Source organism: Echinops telfairi, unplaced genomic scaffold (assembly GCF_000313985.2).
Source record: "Echinops telfairi isolate 266 unplaced genomic scaffold, ASM31398v2 ScPeMD7_9;HRSCAF=40, whole genome shotgun sequence".
Lineage (NCBI taxonomy): Eukaryota > Metazoa > Chordata > Mammalia > Afrosoricida > Tenrecidae > Echinops > Echinops telfairi.
In genome coordinates, this window is record NW_022103906.1 from 77753452 (window position 1) to 77772370 (window position 18919).

Genomic DNA, 18919 nt, shown 5'->3' on the forward strand with positions numbered 1-18919 from the left:
ATCAACTCCGTGGCACACAGCAATGACGATCTATGAGCATTGCACTGATGGCTAATGGAGCTGAGCTTTTCTCGATTTGCCTGCAATTTTTTAAAGTTGTAACTTGCCTGTTTAAATTCTCTGCCCTTTCCCCCTGTGGGGTGGCTGTTTTTTCCTTATTGACTTTCAGGAGTTCTTTCTATATTCCAGATGTAGATGTTGAAAATATCTTCTTCCAGTCTCTCATCTATTAACTTTGTTCAAAGTACCCTTCATTGCTAATAACCATTAATTCCATTGCAATTCCTTAGCCAACGTTTGCCATGTGGCTGTGTTTTCACGCTTCGTTAAGAAGCCCCTCCACTCCCCTAGGACACAAACATATTCTCCTACATTTTTCCATCTTGATTGTCTGCCTTGTACAATGTCTATGATTTTTTACAGGGATCTAGTCTTATTTTTCTTTATCGAGGAAGCCGTGTTCCTGGCGTCAGCTAACGAAGCAATCCCATTCGTTCCCTCTGTTGTACATGAGGCTTGCGTCCGAATCCTCTGTTTTGTTCCATCAGTCTATCTGCCTGCTCTTAAACTTTGTCATCCTGCTTTTGTTAAGGTTTTTTGTATCTCTTAAGATTTAATAAGGCAAGTTCTCTTTCTCTTTTTAAAAATTAACTTAACTACTTGTGGACATTGATTCTTCCATCTAAAACTTAAAGGGAGTTTATCAAGTTCTTTAAAAAAACAACTGGGATTTTTATTACAATTGCCTTGAATTTAAAAATTAACCTAAGGGATGTTAATATCTTGTGATATGAAATCATTTGTTCAGATTATCAACTGCATTCTTTATTAGCACTTTAGAGATTTATGCATAGACGCTTTATGTATTTATGATGAGTCCCTAGACAGCGTTTTGCTTTTTCTGTAGATGATATCTTACTTGGATCCCATTTTTAGTTGATGACTGCAGGGATAGAGCTATATTTTCATTCTTTACAGGCCCATGGTGTTTTAGCGGGTAACCTGCTGAGCTCTCTTATTGACTTTAAGAGTTTGTATGTTGATTCCATGTTTCTGATGTATAGGATTCTATTATCTGCAACAAGAAGCGCGTTCTTCTTCCTTTCTAATGCTAGTCCCCTCACTGGACTCGGTATAGTGCATTGACCATGCTCTATTCCACATTAAGCAGTGATAGCGATGGTGACCATCCTGTCTAGGTTGGGCCACTCCCAGAGAAAACAAGAATTGTGAGGGGGGTCCTTGCCCTCATGAAGCTTTGCAGCCTGAGAGGGGAGACAATGTACAGAACAGAATGTGGTGAGTGCTAGAATAAAACTTAAACAAGACTGTCAGGGAGCAAAGAGAGAGCCTCTCGGTGAGCTTGTATTTCTGGAGGACAAACAACTTGGAGAAAGGGATCAGATCGTTGTTCACCTTGCCAACATCTAGTTGATTAATATCTGCAAAGAGCCAGCTTCTCCCTTCTGTTGTTACTGTTATGATCATCGTTCTCCATGTCCTTGGCTTCTGCCCTTTTCTTAATTATTTCCCTTCTCTCTGTTTTTGTTTCATAGTTATTTTCCCAACTGTTTCCGTTGAGTGTCTTTTTATTTTACTGCATTTGAACCTTGTTGATTCTTATGAAATCTATCCAAAGCTATAAAGTTTGCTCCACATACACTGTTAACTGTGGTCTACAAAATTTTATACATAATGTTTTCTTATTATTTAGTTGGACCTTTTCATAAATTCTTATATGATTTCCTTTTAGACCCCAAAGTTATACATCAATATACAATTTAGTTTCCAAACGCATATGATGATTTTAGCTCTTATTATTTTATTTCTCTCTTGTTTTATGAGCATGCACTATATCTCTATGATATTGATCCTTTGGAATTTCTTGAGTCCTTTATTATGGCCCGAGTAGTGGCCATAATTCTCCCTGTGTTTAAGAGGAATGTGGTCCACCCAAAGCTCTTTCTATAGATGCATAATTTCCCAAGCTGACTAATTGTATTATGCAATTTTTTAAATTTTCTTTCCTTTTCTATCAGTCACAGAAATGGTGTACTGAAATCTCTAATGACAATTGTCGGTTGGTATATTTATCGCTGAATCTGCTCTCTGTTGAAGCTGTTGTTAGCTGTCCGTATGTTTACAGAGGAGTCTGGTAACACAACAGTTAAGCACTCAGCTACGAACCCAAAGGTTGGTAGTTTGAGCTCACCTGGTGACAGGATGGGAGAAGAACCTGGTACAGCTTAATGCTGAGGAGTCTCTCCATGGCGGCTCCTCTAGCCCATGCGGTTGCTATGAGATGGAATCAGCTTGATGGCACCCAGACCAGCCACACAGCTCTCCGGTGGCTATAGCTTCTTGCTTATTTTTTTTTTATTCCTAGTCTATAATATCCTTATTTGTCCCTTATGATATTTTTGGCCTTAATTTTTATATTTTCGGGTATTAAGACTGCTATCTTAGCTTTATTTACGTGTATTTGCTTGGTCTATCTTGTTTCATTCTCTCTCTCTGGTACTTATTTTTCTCACCTCCATGTGTCTATTTTGTTTGTTTGTTCGTTTACTTTAAGAGTGTCTCCTTAGGGCATGTACTATTAGATTTTATTTTCTTACCCTATATAAGGATTTCTGCTTTTTCATTGCTGTGCTTAGCCCTTTTATAGCGATTGTTATTCAGTTAATTTCTATCACCATCTTACCGTTTCCATTTGCTGGGCTGTCTCTGGTTTTCTTCTTCCTAGTTCCTGCTGGATGGATCGGGCTTTGTTCTGTTAGTTTTACCTTGGTTCTCCAGATCATCAGATGATGCCCGTGTGTGCATTCCGGAGGCCGGTCTAAGCAAACCGATCATCATCGCTTCCTGGTGACCTGATGCGTGCGTCAATATCCTCTCAGGCCTCACCCAGTTCAGCCCCCAGCGCGGCCGCACACTGTCTAAGCTCACAGTTAGTTCTGGCTTCTCCCCGAGTGCTATGCCTTCTTCTATGTGCCTAGCTCGCTTGCTGGCTTCTCCGTCCACCCTCTACTCCTCCCTCCCTTTTCTTCCTTCCTTCCTTTCTTTTTCTCCTCTGAAGGCAGCAATAATCTTCACCAAGATCTCTTCTCACCCCTGCTTCTCGGTTTCTTGAAGGATTTCCTGGAGTAGTTTCCCTTCTTATTTGAACACTTGTACCAGAGGTGTTTTTATTTTGAGTGAGTCATTGGGCAGCATGCTTGTTACTCAACACTGTGTAAACCTGAACATTGTTTCCTTATTTCTTAACATTTGAATGTGGATTTTGTTCGATGTAAAATCCAAAGTTCAAACTTCTTTTCCTAGACAAATTAAAAATATTATTATGTGTTGCTACTGAGAAGTTGGATGACCGTCTGATCCTTGTACCTGTGTGAGTGATCTATTGCTCTCTGCGTGGGAGCAGGGAGCCTAATTCCTTGTCGTTGTAGTCTTGAATTTTACTGTCATGTGTCTTTTTAGATTTCCTTAGCTTCTCTATTTTGCAGTTTTTTGGGATGCCTTTCAAATCCAGGACCTTGTCATCTTTCATTTCTTCTAGAAAATTCCACCTCCGTTTTTTGTTCCTTTTTAGATATTCCATGCAATTATTATATTGTTTCCTCCTCTGTGCCTCTTATTATCAGATGTCAGTACTTCTACTTCTAGCTGCCATATCTCTTAGCATTGATATTTTTAGTCTATGAATCCTTTCCTGTGGGATTCTGGGGGAGGTCTTCAAATGGATGATACAACGTGCTAATGTGTTCTGTATGAAAGTTATCTTGTGTGCTTGTTTCGTATTACTAATACAGTTCTTTGAGGTCCGTTTGTCCTAATCATCCGGCTGCAGTTGGTACATCCTCTCCCGTGTGCTGTCTTTCGTGGAGGTAGCTCCATTCTTCAGGTGTGTCTCTACTTCGCCCTGGTCAAGCTCTCCTGGCAGCACCACCCTGTTGGGTTATGGATACTGGAGGAGCCTTGGCGGCCAGTCTGTGCCAGCCCCTGGGGATTTAAGAGGAGGACAAGTGTGCACACCAGAGCGGGTGTCCCAGTCGTCACAGAAACATTGCTGGTGACCCCAGCAGAGTCAGTATTTCATATTTAATGCTTGGAGAAACATCATCGACAGGAGACAGACCATCTAGATGTTTAATAAGTTAGCTCTCAGGGTTCAGCAGAAGAAGGTGTGAGTAGCTAGAATATCAATACCTACTGTATCAACTCCTCACCCCACCAGGCAGGGCAATGTGATTAGTAAAGGGGCAGCAATAATCACCCCAACGTGGTGGTGGTGGTGGTTGTTAGGTAGGTGCCGTTGGGTTGATTCCGACTCATAGCAACCTTGTGCACAACAGAAGGAAACGCCACCGGCCGTGCCATCCTCCTAACTGACCCTGTTGCTTGAGCCCATGGTCGCAGCCATCACGCCAATCCATCTCATTAAGGACCTTCCTCTTTCCCCCTGCCCCCTCCTCTGCCGAGCACGATGTGATTCTCCAGGGACTGGCCTCTCCTGACAATGTGTCCAAAGCATGCCGGACAACGTCTCACCATCCTTGCCTTTAGGGAGCACTCTGGTCGCACTCTTTCCAGGACAGATTGGTTTGTCCTGGGAGTGGTCCCGACTTCTTCCAAGGTTCTTAGGTAAGGCCAGGAAAACGTAAGAAGAGAACTTACACAAAACAAGCTGTTCTTTCCACTGCCCATTCCTGTCGCTCTCTGTTCCAAGCTGGGAAGCCTCCATGTCCCCCACCCCCAACACACACACACACACACACACACACACACACACACACACACAGTAGCAGCAGCAGCAGCAGCAACTCAGTCTTTGATCTCCTTGGGTTTTACAAGTTTTCATTTGTCTGTTGACTTCCTTCCCAGGCTCCCTCCTTCCTGTCAGCTTCTCCAGGGTTGACTTTGGGAGGGGGAACCAGTGGTCCTCCTTCACCTTCTGGGGCAGAACCAGCAGCTCTGCTGTGTCTCCCAGAAATAGCCGACGGACCCTTCCCCAAGCCTGGTTTCTCATGCCTGGCTCTGTTCTTGCCTGGGAAGGGGCTCGTGGAAGGCAGCTCTCAGGGACTCTGGCTCCTGGCATTCAGTGGCGTTGCTGCCAGGCTGGGGAGCCACACTCAGAACGAGCTCTCTCCCCCTCCTTCCCCCGGGGCCCAGGCCACGGACCGTGTTGGTGAGCAATAGGCCCAGGCCACGGAACGTGTTGGTGAGCAATAGGCCCAGGCCACGGACCGTGTTGGTGAGCAATAGGCCCAGAGCAATAGGAAGGAAGCAGAGAGGAGGTGTGAGCAGGCGCTGCAGGCCTCTCCTCTCTGGAACTGTTGCATCTCTCCATGTGACGTGTGTCCCCAGAGCCTGCCTTCTCCCCTTCCTGACTCGGTGGCTTTCGGCTCCGGTTTCCATCCTGGTCAGGTGGGATGGATGAGGAGGACAGACCTCTTGGTCAAGCGACGAACGAGATGAGGGGTGGTGGCGGCGGGACCGCCGCTGAACTAGCTTTTCTGCTGTCAGGCGTGTTCGCTGCACAGCCAACGGGGGCCCTCCTCTCCCCTCTTTCTCAGTACCGCCTTCAGAGGGGAGAGGCTGGTTGGGCGAAGATGAAGGCAGCTTGGCCCTGTTTCTCACAGTCCTGCCTTCCTGGGCTTCTGCCCCTAGGTCTCCAGGCATAGTGTCCTTCCGACCAAGGCTCCCCAGGGATATACCAGCCTGGGCCACCAGCCAGTAGGCAACCTGATGCCCTTCCAAAGGCACAGCCTCTCCTTTCCATTCAGCCTACCCTGGGACACCTGAGCCCCAGGTATACCTGACATTCAAAGTTAATTACCGTGTCCCTCAGCTTCCCAGCACTGCCCAACACGAGTCAAGTGGAACGTCGGTCTCTGCCACTCCTGAAGGTGGAACCAGATTCTGAGCACCTAGTGGGTGCCAGGCACAGGGCGAGAGATACCCCCCAAAGGGAGGAACCCAAGGTCAACAGCCCACAGTGATCTGTAGGGGGTCTTAGGGAGAGTGAGCAGGGTGGGACAAAAACCAAAGACTTCGGAGTAAAGCGGGTGTTGAGGATCAGAGAGCAGGCCACAAGATGGGGAGAAGTGGCTCTCAACTGGGGCAGGCACAACCTGTCCACTGGGGAGGAGGGGATATGCTGGGATCTTACTGGACTTTCATAGGGTTGAGGGAAAGGATGGCAAGGACCCCTCTGCTGGGACTTACCCATCACTCTCTGCCCACCCCCAGGGCAGTCCCTCACTGGCTTCCTCATACTCACTGCCAGCAGCTACCCTGTGCTGATTTCTGGGCAATTCCTCTTCCATTCAAGCTCCACAATAATCATAGTGGCTAAGGGTGAAACACTGGCTCACAGAGCCGGTATCCTTTCCCGGAGGCAGAGCTGGAGTCTAAGCCCACATTCCCAGCTCCCCCTTCTGGGTGAATCAGGAGAAAGCCCTGCTCCCAGGCCTGACTCTCCTCCTGCCCAATCACGTTTGGGTCTCTCCAGGCCCAAGGTCCCCGCTTTCCCCTCAAAAAGTAGCTCAAAGAGCGGCCATCGCAGGTCAGAGGACCCCATCCCACAAAGCAATGGGCCAGGTTAGCTCAACACTCAACCCTCTGCTTAGCCACTGGGGTGGGCGAATCCCAGACTTGGGGCCTCGCTGGCTCCACAAAGAACCAGCCTCTCACGTGGCACCCAGTGCCTAGCCTGGGAAAAGAACGTTAGCTATTGCTTCCAGAACAGGTGGTCCTACAGCCACCTATTTCCCAGAAGCCTCTTCTCTTTGGGAGTCAGCTCACTGAGGTACAAAGAGCATTGGCCTGGCCTTCCTCAGACCCAGGTGACAGTCCTCACTAAGCGATGCACAAACATCACCACCTTGGGTGCCCCACCACCGCCCCAGCCCCAGGCTCAGCCTCCACTCAGGCTCTCCTTCTGTGAAGGGGGCCAGAGCCCTGGCCCCGCCTGCCTCATGGGACTGACACCAGACTAAAAAGAAAACATGTAGGAAGAGTCAAGACAGCAAATGTCTTTCCTTGTTCCAACACATAAGGGGCTCTAAGAAGTTGAGGCCAGGGTGGAGGGGTGGGGGTGGGCGATATTTCTCTCTCCTCTGCTCAGGCCAGGGAGCTACGGCTGCCGGAGGCCGGACGCAGGAACCTGAGTGGGGGGAGGTGATGTGGAAAAAAGACAATGCTTGGACACCAGTGAGTGGAAACAGCCTGGACATGGTGTCTCCTTTCAAAGAGGCTGGAATCTGAAAGAGTCCATTTAACTGGACAAAGAGAGAGTGCCCCAGCCTTTGTGCCAGGCCAGCAGCAGCCAGCAGAGGCCCATCCCCGGGGAGCAGAATGACCACACTGTGCCCACCCCAAGCCCTTTCTGTTTGGCTCGGACCCAGGCCCCGGGTGGGCCAGACCCCCCAGGAGAGGTCAGCGGTAGGAGAAGAAATTGCCTCCGTTCACTGAGCACTTCGAGTGTGCAAGAGGCGTGAACTAACCCAAACTTGCTGCCCTTGCGTCAGTTCAAGGAGCATCCCCTTAGGGGCTGACATGAGGGACATGTGTGGCCCAGACATTTTGAGGGTTGAGTAAGGTCCTAGGCCCAGGCAGCGATCTAGCCGGGGACCCTCCTAGTGTTCTCCTCCAAGAGGGATGAGGGAACCTTTTCGCATTCCCATTCACAGATCTCTGGGGGCTTAAAGGATGCAGAACGCTGCCTCCCTCCTTGCCAGCAACAACCAGGTCAGGGCTGAGCCTCAAGCTGGCAAACTGGTCACAGCCCCTGAGGGGCCCTCTTTCTATTCCAGACCCCTGATCCCTGCGCCTTATTTCTACCAATGTCCCTACCACAGGCTGGTGCTGCAGGTCTATGTGTGTCTCCACCGCCATCCCATGGGATGGAGGAACAGCCCTGCAGCCCAGCGGCGCCACACACAGAGCCTGGCAAACCCGGTGCCTGCCTGGGAAGGGGGGCTTGGAATCAGTTCAGTTTCTCCCTGAGTCCCTGCAGCACGGGGCACCCCCCACCCCCAGGAGTGCCTGTGGGACTGAGGGAATGGCTCCTTAGATGAACAGTGTGCTGGAGTTCCTGGACTCAGTCTCTGGCTGTGGTAGTTAAATAATCGGTTGTCAAGTGGAGAGGATTAAGAGTGAAGGGGTGGAGTTTAGCCTGTCACTCAGGCCGCAGCTTGATGAGCTCATGTGGAGGCACTAAGGAGATAAATAGCTCACAGGAGGCAGGACACAGGCTCACTCCCTCCCAGACATGCTTGCTGACAAGACACACAGAGCTTACGCTAGAGCCTGGAGCTGAAGAAGGCACATGGAGACCCACACCTGCGCTGAGACGCCTCTACTGCCACTGGATCCACAAGACTTCCCACCCACTGGCCTGTGATCATCCTGCATTTGGCATCATTGCATGTGTTTTGTGAGTCTGAAGAGGACTTTGTAGATTGAACATGTGGGCTAATATCGGACTTATGGACTTGATCTGGACTGGGCTGGGATGTTTGCGCAATATTCAGTTTTCCTTGTATATAAAGCTCTTTCTTATACGCATGTGAGTCTCCCTGGATTTGTTTCTCGAGTCTACCCAGGCTAATCCACTGGGCCACCAATTTTCCAGGTGTCTCTTGAAATAGAAGACACGCCCTTCAGTTGTCGTGACCACAGGAAGAGAACCTGCCTCAGCTAGAGATGTGTCGGCTCTCCCAGTCCCTGCAATTTCGTCACAGAGGGCCATACCTTCCCCTGTTCCTGGACTCGCCATGCTGTCATTGTTAGGGCCATTGAGTCGTCCTGTCTCATAGAACGAAGCCCTGCCCAGCCCTGCACCATCCTCGCCATTGTTCTTGGGTTAGAGCCATGGGCGCGGCCATCTTGTCCATCACTTCATTGAGGGTCTTCCTCTTGTGGCTGCCCTGCTATTTCACTAAGCATCATGACCTTCTCTAAGGACGGGCCTCTCCTGATAACAAGGGCATGGTCTCACCATCTTTGCCTCCAAACGGCAGTCTGGCTGTCCTTCCTCCGAGGCAGATTTGTGTGCTCTTCCGGCAGTCGATGGTCCTTGTAGTACTCTTCCCCAGCGCCGTCAATCAAATGCTCGATTCTTCTTCCACGTCTTCCTTATCCGACGTCCAACATCCACATGCACGTAAGATATCGTGACTTGAGTCAAGCGCACCTTCATCTTCCTTGCTTTGCAACACTTTAAAGAGGGTTGTGCCACAGATTTCCCCAGTGCAAGGCTGCTGCTTCCATGAGCATTGATGGTGGATGCAAGTAAGACAAAATCATTGATGGCTGCCATCTTTTCTCCATTTGTCACGACATTACCTATTGGTCCAGTGGTGAGGATTTGGGGTTTCTTCACATTGAGTTGTAACCCAAAGCCGAGGCTTCCATCCAAGTCCTCCTCACTTTCAACAAGCAAAGGTGCGTCATCTGCACATCACAGGTTGTTGATAAGCCAAGTCGCATGCTGCGTCCTTCTTCATAGACTCCAGCTGCTCTGGTTATTTGATCAGCAGGTCGGTTGAATAAGGATGGTGGGAGAATGCACCCCCTTCCTGGTTTTAAACCACGCAGTATTCCCTTGTTCTGTCCACACAACTGCCTCTTGATCCAGGTACAGTTTCCGCAGGAGCACAATGAAGTGTTCTGGAATTTCCATTCTTCTCAAGGCTGCCTGTAGTTTGTCATGATCCCCACAGTTGAAGACCTTGTCGTCGTCCATGAAACACAAGTATCCATCTTTCCGGCCTCCAATACCTTCAGCCAAGATCCATCTGACACCGGCAATGGTACCCCTTGTTCCAGCTCCTCTTCTGAATCTGGTCTGAACCTCGGGCTCAGCTCCCTGTCTGTGTGTTGCTGCAACCGCTGTTAGATGATGTTCCACACAATTTTACTCGCGTGTGATATCATTGATATTGTTCCAGACTTTGCACATTCCGTTGAGACACCTGTTTCTAGAATGGTAATGACAGCAATTATTATAATAGAAAACTCTTCTGATGGAGTACTTGCTGTGTTCCCGGCTCTGTGATGGGTGCTTACTCAGTTGCGCTGTAACCCTAAGGAGTTGGTACTGTTTCCCCCAAGCCAGTTTTATTGAGGAGGAAGTCGAGGTGGGGAACTAACTGGTGCCAGCTCTTACCACTTAAGGGGTGGGGGTGGGGGAGCAGTGCTACAGCACCAGTCATGGAGATCTAGTTTCCAAGTGCCTACTGTGTGCTGCGAGTCAGGTGTGCGTCGGGCTTCCACTAACAAAAAGAAAGCTGGCCCATGCCCTGGACTGCTTGAGAGCTACAGCCCAGACTGTCAGGCAGGAGTTCTTGGGGGGCAGCAGGAATGAGAGGGAGGAAAGAGCTGGAGGACAGCAAGGCCCAGGGCCTGCTGGGCAGCTCTGCCACTGCAGATATGTCTCCTGGATCTGAGTCGGACACGGAGAGTGGCACAGACAACATGGTGGGCTGTCTCTGTTATCTGTTGTCGGGCTCCATGGACCCCAAGAGAAAAGTGGGACATCTACGGCCGCAGGAGAGGAGGTGGTGAGAACGTGATGCAGACAGAGGGAGAGGGCTGTCAGCCACAGACTCCCTGCAGGAAGCAATCACCATCATATGCCTCTGAATTCTGCAGTGATGGTCTTCCAATCTCCTCTTGCCTGTGTTCATGCAGTGCTCGCACCAGACCTCGGAGGTGGATACCCAGCCGCCGCATGTGATGCGAACACTGAGGCTTAGGAAGATGACGAGAGTGGCCTCTGGTCACACAGCTAAGTGGGGGTAGAGCCAGGCTTAGACACCCAAATCTTCGACTCAGACTCCAGTGCAGACACCCCAGGGGTCTCTGCGTGGCAGGAGATAACCCTTCCAGGGGCCGTCAGGAAATCTGAGACAAATCAACAGTGGGTATGAGCTGCGGAGCCAGGAGAGACCCAGAGCTCAGTCAGTGCTCACGGAAGGAAGAATGGTGGACATCCTGGGAGACTGGGCTGGATGTGCATCGGGGGCAAGGAGGACCTTGCATCTCTTGGGTACCTATTGCAGGATGCTGCGGAGGAGTCCTTGAATTCCAAGAGAGTTCAGAAGAAGAGGTAAAAATGGGCAAACTAGCCAAGAGAAGGGCAAACCCCTAAGAGTCAGTATTGCAAAGCACAGGCTGCTGCTTCTAAGAGACCAGCTGAGAGTAACAGGGGGCCCTTCTGGACCCTAACTCCTCATCCTGAAGTCACTCCCCTGCAAGCTGGGAGGCCAGGTCCCCATTGCAAGATCTCTGCCTCTTCAACCCAGGGGTGGGAAGCAGGTTGGTCATGGAAAGTGGGGGAAGCGGAGGCCCTGATGTTTTGCAGTCCCCTGGAATGCCCCTCCCTTAGAGCTGGGGTCTTCAAACCTGGGAATCATCTGGGAGCTTCAAACAGAGTGATGGGGATGGGGGGGTAGGGGCATCCGGGCCGTGGATCTTACTGTCCTTAAGGGTTTAGAAAGCTCTCCTGGGTGATTGCAATTTTCAGTCGCAATTAAAAATCAGAGAGAGAGAGAAACCAGCAAGAGAGACACTAAATGAGGGAAATGCGTGGTGTGGGTGGGTAGTGTTGGTGAGAGGAGAAGGAGGAGGAGGAGGAGGAAGGAGGCTGTAAGATGGGAGGTAAGGCCAAGGCCAAGCAGCTTCCCTGGCTCCCTGGGAGCGTGCGTGTGTGTTTCTCTCCTCGCAAAGACTCTGAGAAGGACTTTGATCTTAGAAACACTCACCAGGCCAGCGCCCTGCTCTGGCCTTGACAGTCCTTTCTAAGAGGCTCCTTCCTAGAAACACATCCACTGATAAATACCTGAAAGGTGGCCCAAGTCACATATCCACATCAGCTTCTCCGCATTCTTGTCTCCAGTTGGGGCTCCTGAGCATACACACACACACACACACACACACACACACACACACACACACATCGCCCCCCAGCCACCCCTCCCTGGCCCCTACTCTCCACTTGGCTTGGCACACTGGGCCACAGGCTGGTCCTCTGGTTCCAGTCAGACATTAGGACTCAGGAAACGGCTCCCTGGGGTGCTCCGAAAGTCCACGCAGGCTGATAGGCAAGCAGGGGCCCCTTGCCCCAGTGCAGCACTGTGAAGCCCCAGGGGCGTCCTGGTTACATGTTGGGCTGCATCCACAAGGTCTGAAGCGCAAAACCCCCAGCTGCTCCGAGGAAGAATGATGGGGCTCTCTACTCCCATCAGCAGTTACAGCCTCAGAAACCCCCAGGGGCGGCTCTCCCCTGTCCTAGGCGGTAGCTATGAGCCAGCATCAACCGCTGGTAATCCTCACCCCTGTTCTAATCCCCACAGCCCACCCACAGCCCTTTCCTCTGTGGATCGGGCTCCCGCCTCTGTCCCTCTCCACCCCAAGGCCAGCAGACAGCTCCGTGGGGGCTCCAGCCCGCTCCCCTCGGCACCGGCACCTCAGCGAACGAGTTGGGCCTTCTCAAGCAGGTTTATTTCCCTGCAGCCCGATAAAAGCAACTTCATTAGAAAAACCACATACTCCACTGAGCTGGAGCTGCCGGAGGCTCCAAACAGCAGGAGGGATCCAGAGAGATGCTGCCTGCATAATGAGGCCTCCGAGCCTGGCAGCCAGCCTCCTCACTCGCCTCACCCTCCTTTCTCCTCCTGGGTCCCCTTTGAGCCCCAGCTCAGTGTCCTTCCTCATCTGCCTCCTTCTCTGCTTCCACCTCCCTCACCTGCAGCTCCCACGGGAGTGTCAGGGGCCCCCCAGTTCCGAGGGAGGGGCGTGAAGGTAGCCATTTCCCTGGACTAGTTCCTACCTCCACGGGGCAGTGAGCAGGCAGGCTGGCCTAAACCTCCCCCAGCCCAGGGAGGCATCCCCCCCCCATCAGGCATATAAAGAAACACAGACTTAGAAATCACAGACTTGCCGGGCCACCTCCCTCCCGGGGTCTCCAGAGTTGATACCCAAAATAGAGAGTGCATCGTCGGCTCCAGGGGGTATTGCAAAGATGAGTTGATTCCATCTTAAAGTCCTCAGACTCCTGCCTTCGACAAGGTTCCCTGTGAGCAACCGAGGCTGTCAGTGGAGGGTCTTAGCGCGTGGCCGGGATGCGGAACAAGCTCTCGGCAGAGTTTCCAGGTGGAGACAGGCTAGGGTGAAGAGTCTGGGGGTCTGGTTCTAAGACCGAGCCAGGGAAGCCCTCACATCACAGAGCACAGCAGTCAGCCCACGAGCGACCACGGGTGGGGGGCTACCCCTCGGTCTGCGATGGCCCTGCTAGCCGTGAGCCAGGGCCAACCCAGGGACAGGGAACCGCACTGTTATTGCTATGATCGTGGGACCTGGCCCAGCGAGTTCTCTGAGCGTGGGGGCTTTAAGGCTGCTTGCTCACACCCTTCTGGACACCGGCTTTCAGCAACAGCCTCGGCAGATTCAAGAGCTTTCCACGGTCACTTCCAGCAATGTGAAGTGGCCCCTGGAGCTTTTCCAACCCCAGCCTGGCACCCTGCCCGCCCCTGGGCTCCTCCCCTGCTCTCATGCTGTTGCCCGTGATGGGGATGGGGAGGGGGCATGTAGCCCTCCTCCCACTCCAGCTCAGGGTGAGGCGGGGTGGGGTGTGGGGTGTGGGGGTGTCAGTCCTGGTCTCTGGGCATGGCCACCCCTCGTCACTTGTGGCCTGGAAAAAGCCCAGCCAGTCCTGGATGCCATTGGCATGACAGGCCTACAAAGGTGGTCTTCCCCTGGGACATCCGTTTGGATTCTTCAGGGGGCCTGAGCACCCTGCCCCCTGAGCATGGCTCCCCGACCTGAGAGACCAGGCTCCAGCCTCACTCCTTGAAGACCCACCCTTAGTTCCTGCCCCTGGGAAACAGCCCATTGCTTCATACACGGTGAGGGAGGCCCTGCCCCAGCAGGCAGCCCACGAGTGATCAAATGCTTGTCCTCACAGGCTGCTTCCCAGCTGCCCTCTGCCCCACCAGTGCCCTGACGTCTCCAGAGAGGCTCTGGGGAGCACCCCCCTTCCCCATCAGCAAGGCCACAGCCTGGGCAGGTGTCCCTGGGAATTGGCATGCCAGACTCACCCTCTTGCAGGTACCCCAACGTCGATGAGCTATTCTCTCCACAAGTACCATGGAGCCACTGTGCTCTGGACACAATTCCCTCCTCCTCCCTCCCTCCTTCCCAGGCTCCTTTGCATTTCAAGAAGAGGGCTGGGGTGAGGGTTGTAGGCAGCAAGGCCTTGGGTGGGAGGGGGGGCAGCTCTGCTTCAGAGAAGGGGGTACACGGTGCCCCTGGTACCACTTCCAGGGACAATCCCACTCCACCTCCTATGCACCCAGGTGACCCATTTCGGGAAGAAGCCAAGATGGAGCTGTGAGGGAGAATCGGCAAGGGGAAGCCGGGCCAGACCAGAGAGCACATGACAGACTGTGGCCCTGGGCCGGACCCCTGGTAACACAGAATAGCTAAAATCTGTCCCTGAAGTTAGCATTGCCAGAGAGACAGCTTGTTTGGCCTGAGTCAGGGTGGGGGTGGGGGTCATCTGGGAGTACCCACTGAGCACCATGCCAGGGCTGGCAGACATGACTGTGGCAGAGTGCTTCAAATCGATAGCTCCACTCAGCACACCCCAAGAAACGGTCTTTGCTGCGGTCTTGGGAGGCTGGCCACCACCCTAAAAGGAGTCCCCGCTCCAAAGGCCACCCAGGTGTTGGGCGGAGGCTGTGGGGCCCGTGGAAGGAGGGCCAGCCTGGGACTCAGAAGTCCTGGCTTGGGTCTCGGTTCTTCCACAAACTGTGTGTCCTGGGGCAGGTCACTAACGCTCGCTTCACAGGTGGTGGTCGGAGTTGGTGACAGGTCAGGTGTGGACACACTGCCCTTGAGCACTGGGCTGACATGGAGGCTGGTGGGGGGCATGTTACCAGAGGGGACAGCCTCCCCACAGCTGTCCCTCTCTCCCCAGACGTTCCGGTGGCCGGTGGCCAGCAGCATCGACAGCAGTGAGATGCTGGAGATTCAGATCTTCAACTACAGCAAAGTCTTCAGCAACAAGTAAGTATGGCGGGCAGGGAGAGGCGGGGGCTGCAGGTCCTGGGACCTGCCTTCACCTCGGACTCCTCGCTCCTTGGGGCTTATGGGCTGGGGAGCTGCCCTAGACTGATCTCCCAAAGGCCAAAGAGGTTTCAGACTGGTCCTCAGGGTGCCCCAGTCCGTCAGCTGGGAACACCCCCTCTCGTGGTGCACCCTTTCCATCTCAGCCCCCTCAAATCTTCCCGCCACCTCCCTTGGTTCAGGCTGGGGCATAGTTAGCCATCAGAGGAGTAGAAGGTGTAAAGGCTGGTACTGTCCTCTAAGACCATCCTGAGGGCAAATGGGGGACACCGGCGGAGGACCAGAGGCTGCTGGGCAGTTTGGGATCGGGGCCTTGGAGTCGGACAGGCCTGGTCTCAGCTCCTGCATTACCTTGGGCGAGTTACATGACGTCTCTGAGTTCGATGGACTCACAGGGGAAAGAAGATTACGTGTTTTGAAAGGGAGCTTCGAGGACCAAGTGAGTTAGGGAGGCATTCACTCATCCATTCATCCATCCGTTCGGCGTGTACTAAGCACCCCGTTCATCTCACACACCCTGGACGGGATCTCAAGAGACTGGTCTCTGCAGAGGGACTCTGTGCTCCATCAAGCAGAGGGTCCGTGGGAAAGAGGAAGCCCCATGACGAGACGGATGGACTCCAACGCGACAGGTGAGGGTACCGCAGGACCGGGCCGTTTCTTGTTCTGTTGCCCACGGGGCTGCTACGAGGCAGGGCCGACTTGGCGCTGAACCAGGTGCAATATACAGATGCATAGTGCCCATCTGGACAGAGCCCGGCTCGGAGGGCTTACAGTCAGGCGGGATTAGCCCGCCCCCTCGCGCCCCCCCGACTTCTGGAGTTGGGGCTCTGTTTCTCAGAGCCCAAGAGAAAGCTCAGCTTCGGCAAGAGAGCTGAACCCCCTGGTGTTAGCATAGCCCCCACCCCCCAACCTGCTCCCACCACAGCCCCCTGCTCAGTCTCCAGACTCCTTCTCCTGGGCTGACAGAGCTGTGGGGTGGGGGTGCACCCTGAGGTGTGCACTGGGCTTAGTTAGCAACCAGCAAGCTATGCCTGTGGTTGTGCACAGCAGGTGACACGCAACAGACCACGGAGACTGGGGTGGGGTTGGGGGTGGCATTAAGAGAGAGAATGCTCCCCTGGGGCAGGAGGGTCTGGGAGCAGGACTCTGAGTGGCCCCCCTCCTCAGAAGAGTCTGGACACTCCAGGGCAGGAGCCAGAGTCACATGGCTGGGAAAACGGGGCCACCTGTCGATCTGACCCCATTGTCCTAGAGGAGGGGGCAGCTTGGCACCCTCCCCTCAGCCTGCCTGGAGAAGAGACTTATGAAGGAAGAAAGCGCCCTGCGGTAGGGGGTGGGGGGGCACAGCTCTGTGCTGCCCTGAGCAAGTTCCTCTTTCCAGAATCACGGGCTTCCGAGAAGGCCAAGGGGCTGTTCTATGCTTCCAGCTCTGTAGGTCTTGCAGCCTAGACGGGGCTCCCGTAGCCCACCCGCCCAGTCTCTGTGGAAGATGCCAGGGGCCCTGAATAATTCAGGAGCCAAGAGAGTCATGGAGGCCTGACCGGGCCTGGGGCACTTGACACCAGCTCCCGGGGGAGAACGATAAATTATTGACGGGGTCCTGGTGCCCAGTTGCCGCTCTATTGTGGTCAGTCCGAGGGGGCCCCTCCTTGCCGCCTAATTACCTGGGAATCCTACCTGCCCGCCCTGCTCATCAGCTGTGTGCATGCGATGGGCTCTTTGCCATGAGCTGACCTGAGACAGAAGGCCTCCCTGGGGACCAGAGAGGGGGCTGGTCTGAGGATGTGAGGTTAGTTCCTGGACCTTTCACTTACCAGCAAGGAGGAAACTGAGGCCCGCACAGCAGGTTTTGGACCCAGACCTCCTGACCGCAGAACAAACAGCCTCACAGCCCCACTTTCCAGGACAGTGACCCAGCTGACCAAGAAGCATGAGCGCCTGCCTTCCTGAGATGTCCCTGCCCCCCTCCTCCTCCAGCTATCCTCTCCATACAGACCCATCCAAAGGAGGGACCGGGGCTCAGCAGACCCTGCCAGGTTGACAACCAAACCAGCCAGCGTGGCCTCTGGGGTCCTCTCAAGGGTCAGACCTTGGGACCTGCCCTGCCTGCACCCAGCCCTTCTCCCAAAGAGATTCTAAGAGGAGACCCCAGGGGCAGCATTCTGGGGAGAAGAACACCTGGTCATTTGTCTTGGAGATTCAGTGGCTTAGCAAACACCTTTGGGGGCTTTTTGTTTTGTTGTGTTTTGTTTTTGCTTAGAGTGTATGTTAAACTCATTGCCATCAATCAGTGTCGACTCAGGGTGACCCTCTAGGATGGGATGGAACTGAGGCTGTGGGCTTCTGAGACTGTCACTTCTTACATAAGTAGACCACCCCGTCTCGCTCCTGCAGAGCAGCGTGGTTTCGAACTGCTGACCTTGCAGTTAGCAGCCCAGCATGTAACCATTTCCCCACTGAGAGCTCCTGTAAAAAGAGCAAAGCTCTGTAAACATGCATTTCGCCATACTTTGCTTAAGACTGAGATGTGATCATCATCTACTTCAAAGAAGATTGCTTTTTATTGGGGGTGGGGGCGTGGTTTGGAGAAACTATGGGGTTAGGAGACCGGTTCCAGCATCCTACACGATTAGGATTGCAACAGTTGCAAAACGAACAGCCGTGAGAGTAGTGACGTGGTAAGACCCCTAACAGAGAGGGTTGAATGCGTGTGTCAGGAGGTTGTTTAAAGGACTCCTTCTTGAAGGAAGGGTGGAAGCTCCCCTCTCTGGCCCTTCCCTCACAAATTCAAAGTCTGAGATGCCAAGGTAAGTTAAGCGCCAAAGGCACCAGAGGCTTCTCTGAACACCTGCAGGGGAACGGCTCCATCCTGCCCCCTGGGGGTGCCTTTTTCACACTGCAGGTGCCTCCTCCCAGATGAGGCTCAGCCAGGCTCCCCCCAGCCGGTCCTAACCCAAACCCAGACCAAACTTACTGCCATTGAGTAGATTCTCACCCAGCAACCCTAGAGGGCAGGGTAGAACTGCCCCATGGGGTTTCCAAGGCTGTAAACCTTTCATCTTCCTCCTGCAGAGCAGGATATCACAGGTATTTCAAAGAGCAGCAGGCTCCTCCTGGTGGATCAGTTTAAGTGAAGCCGGTGGGATCCAAACGCCAACCTTTCTGGTATCAGCCCGGCGCCTAACCCATGGCACCACCAGGGCTCCTTGTCCAAGACCGAGGGCTGGCTGTGGCACAGCAGGGCCTTTCACCGTTCAGAAGCGAAGAGCCCAGTTCGCTCCTTTGATACAGACGACATTGAGAGTCTAGGGCAGAGGCTCCAGCACCCCCCCACCCCCACCCCACCTCCACACACCCGAGAGTGCAGGAGACACCAGGGTCCAGAGCAGTAGCAAGGGAGGCTTCCAGAGGGGTGGGTCCGAGAGGGGGTTGGACACCTGGTTCCGTTTCAGAGCGGAGGACTGGCATGAAGAGACACCTGCAGAGAGGGCTGGGTGGGGAGAGCGGGCAGAGGGCTCTGATCCCCAGGGGGGAGTGGCTGCTGCCTTGTACAGCCATCCAACGTGGCTGCTCCCGTCACAGATGGGAGACTTTTAACTTTTATTGAGATTTAATGCTTTTTGTGGCACTCACCCTCCATAGCCAACTCACCCTCCATATGCCTGTTCGCTCGGAGTTCACCTGACGTCTCACCGCTCCAAGAGGGTGCCATTCTTTGGCTTTGTCCTCTCCCCGTTCCTGGCCTCGCCCGCCTCCTCTAAGCTCCATTCAAGGGCGGCAC

General features: G+C 53.3%; 1 protein-coding gene across 1 annotated transcript in view; it reads left to right on the plus strand.

The window, feature by feature from the left end:
• The window catches only part of LOC123521289 (otoferlin-like), a 76904-nt gene that overhangs the window by 30804 nt on the left and 27181 nt on the right, over positions 1-18919 (plus strand). The window contains exon 2 of the mRNA XM_045286586.1: positions 14987-15075. Within this exon, the coding sequence (XP_045142521.1) occupies positions 15029-15075 (47 nt within the window). The 5' untranslated portion in view covers positions 14987-15028. The remainder of the gene's footprint in view (positions 1-14986; positions 15076-18919) is intronic.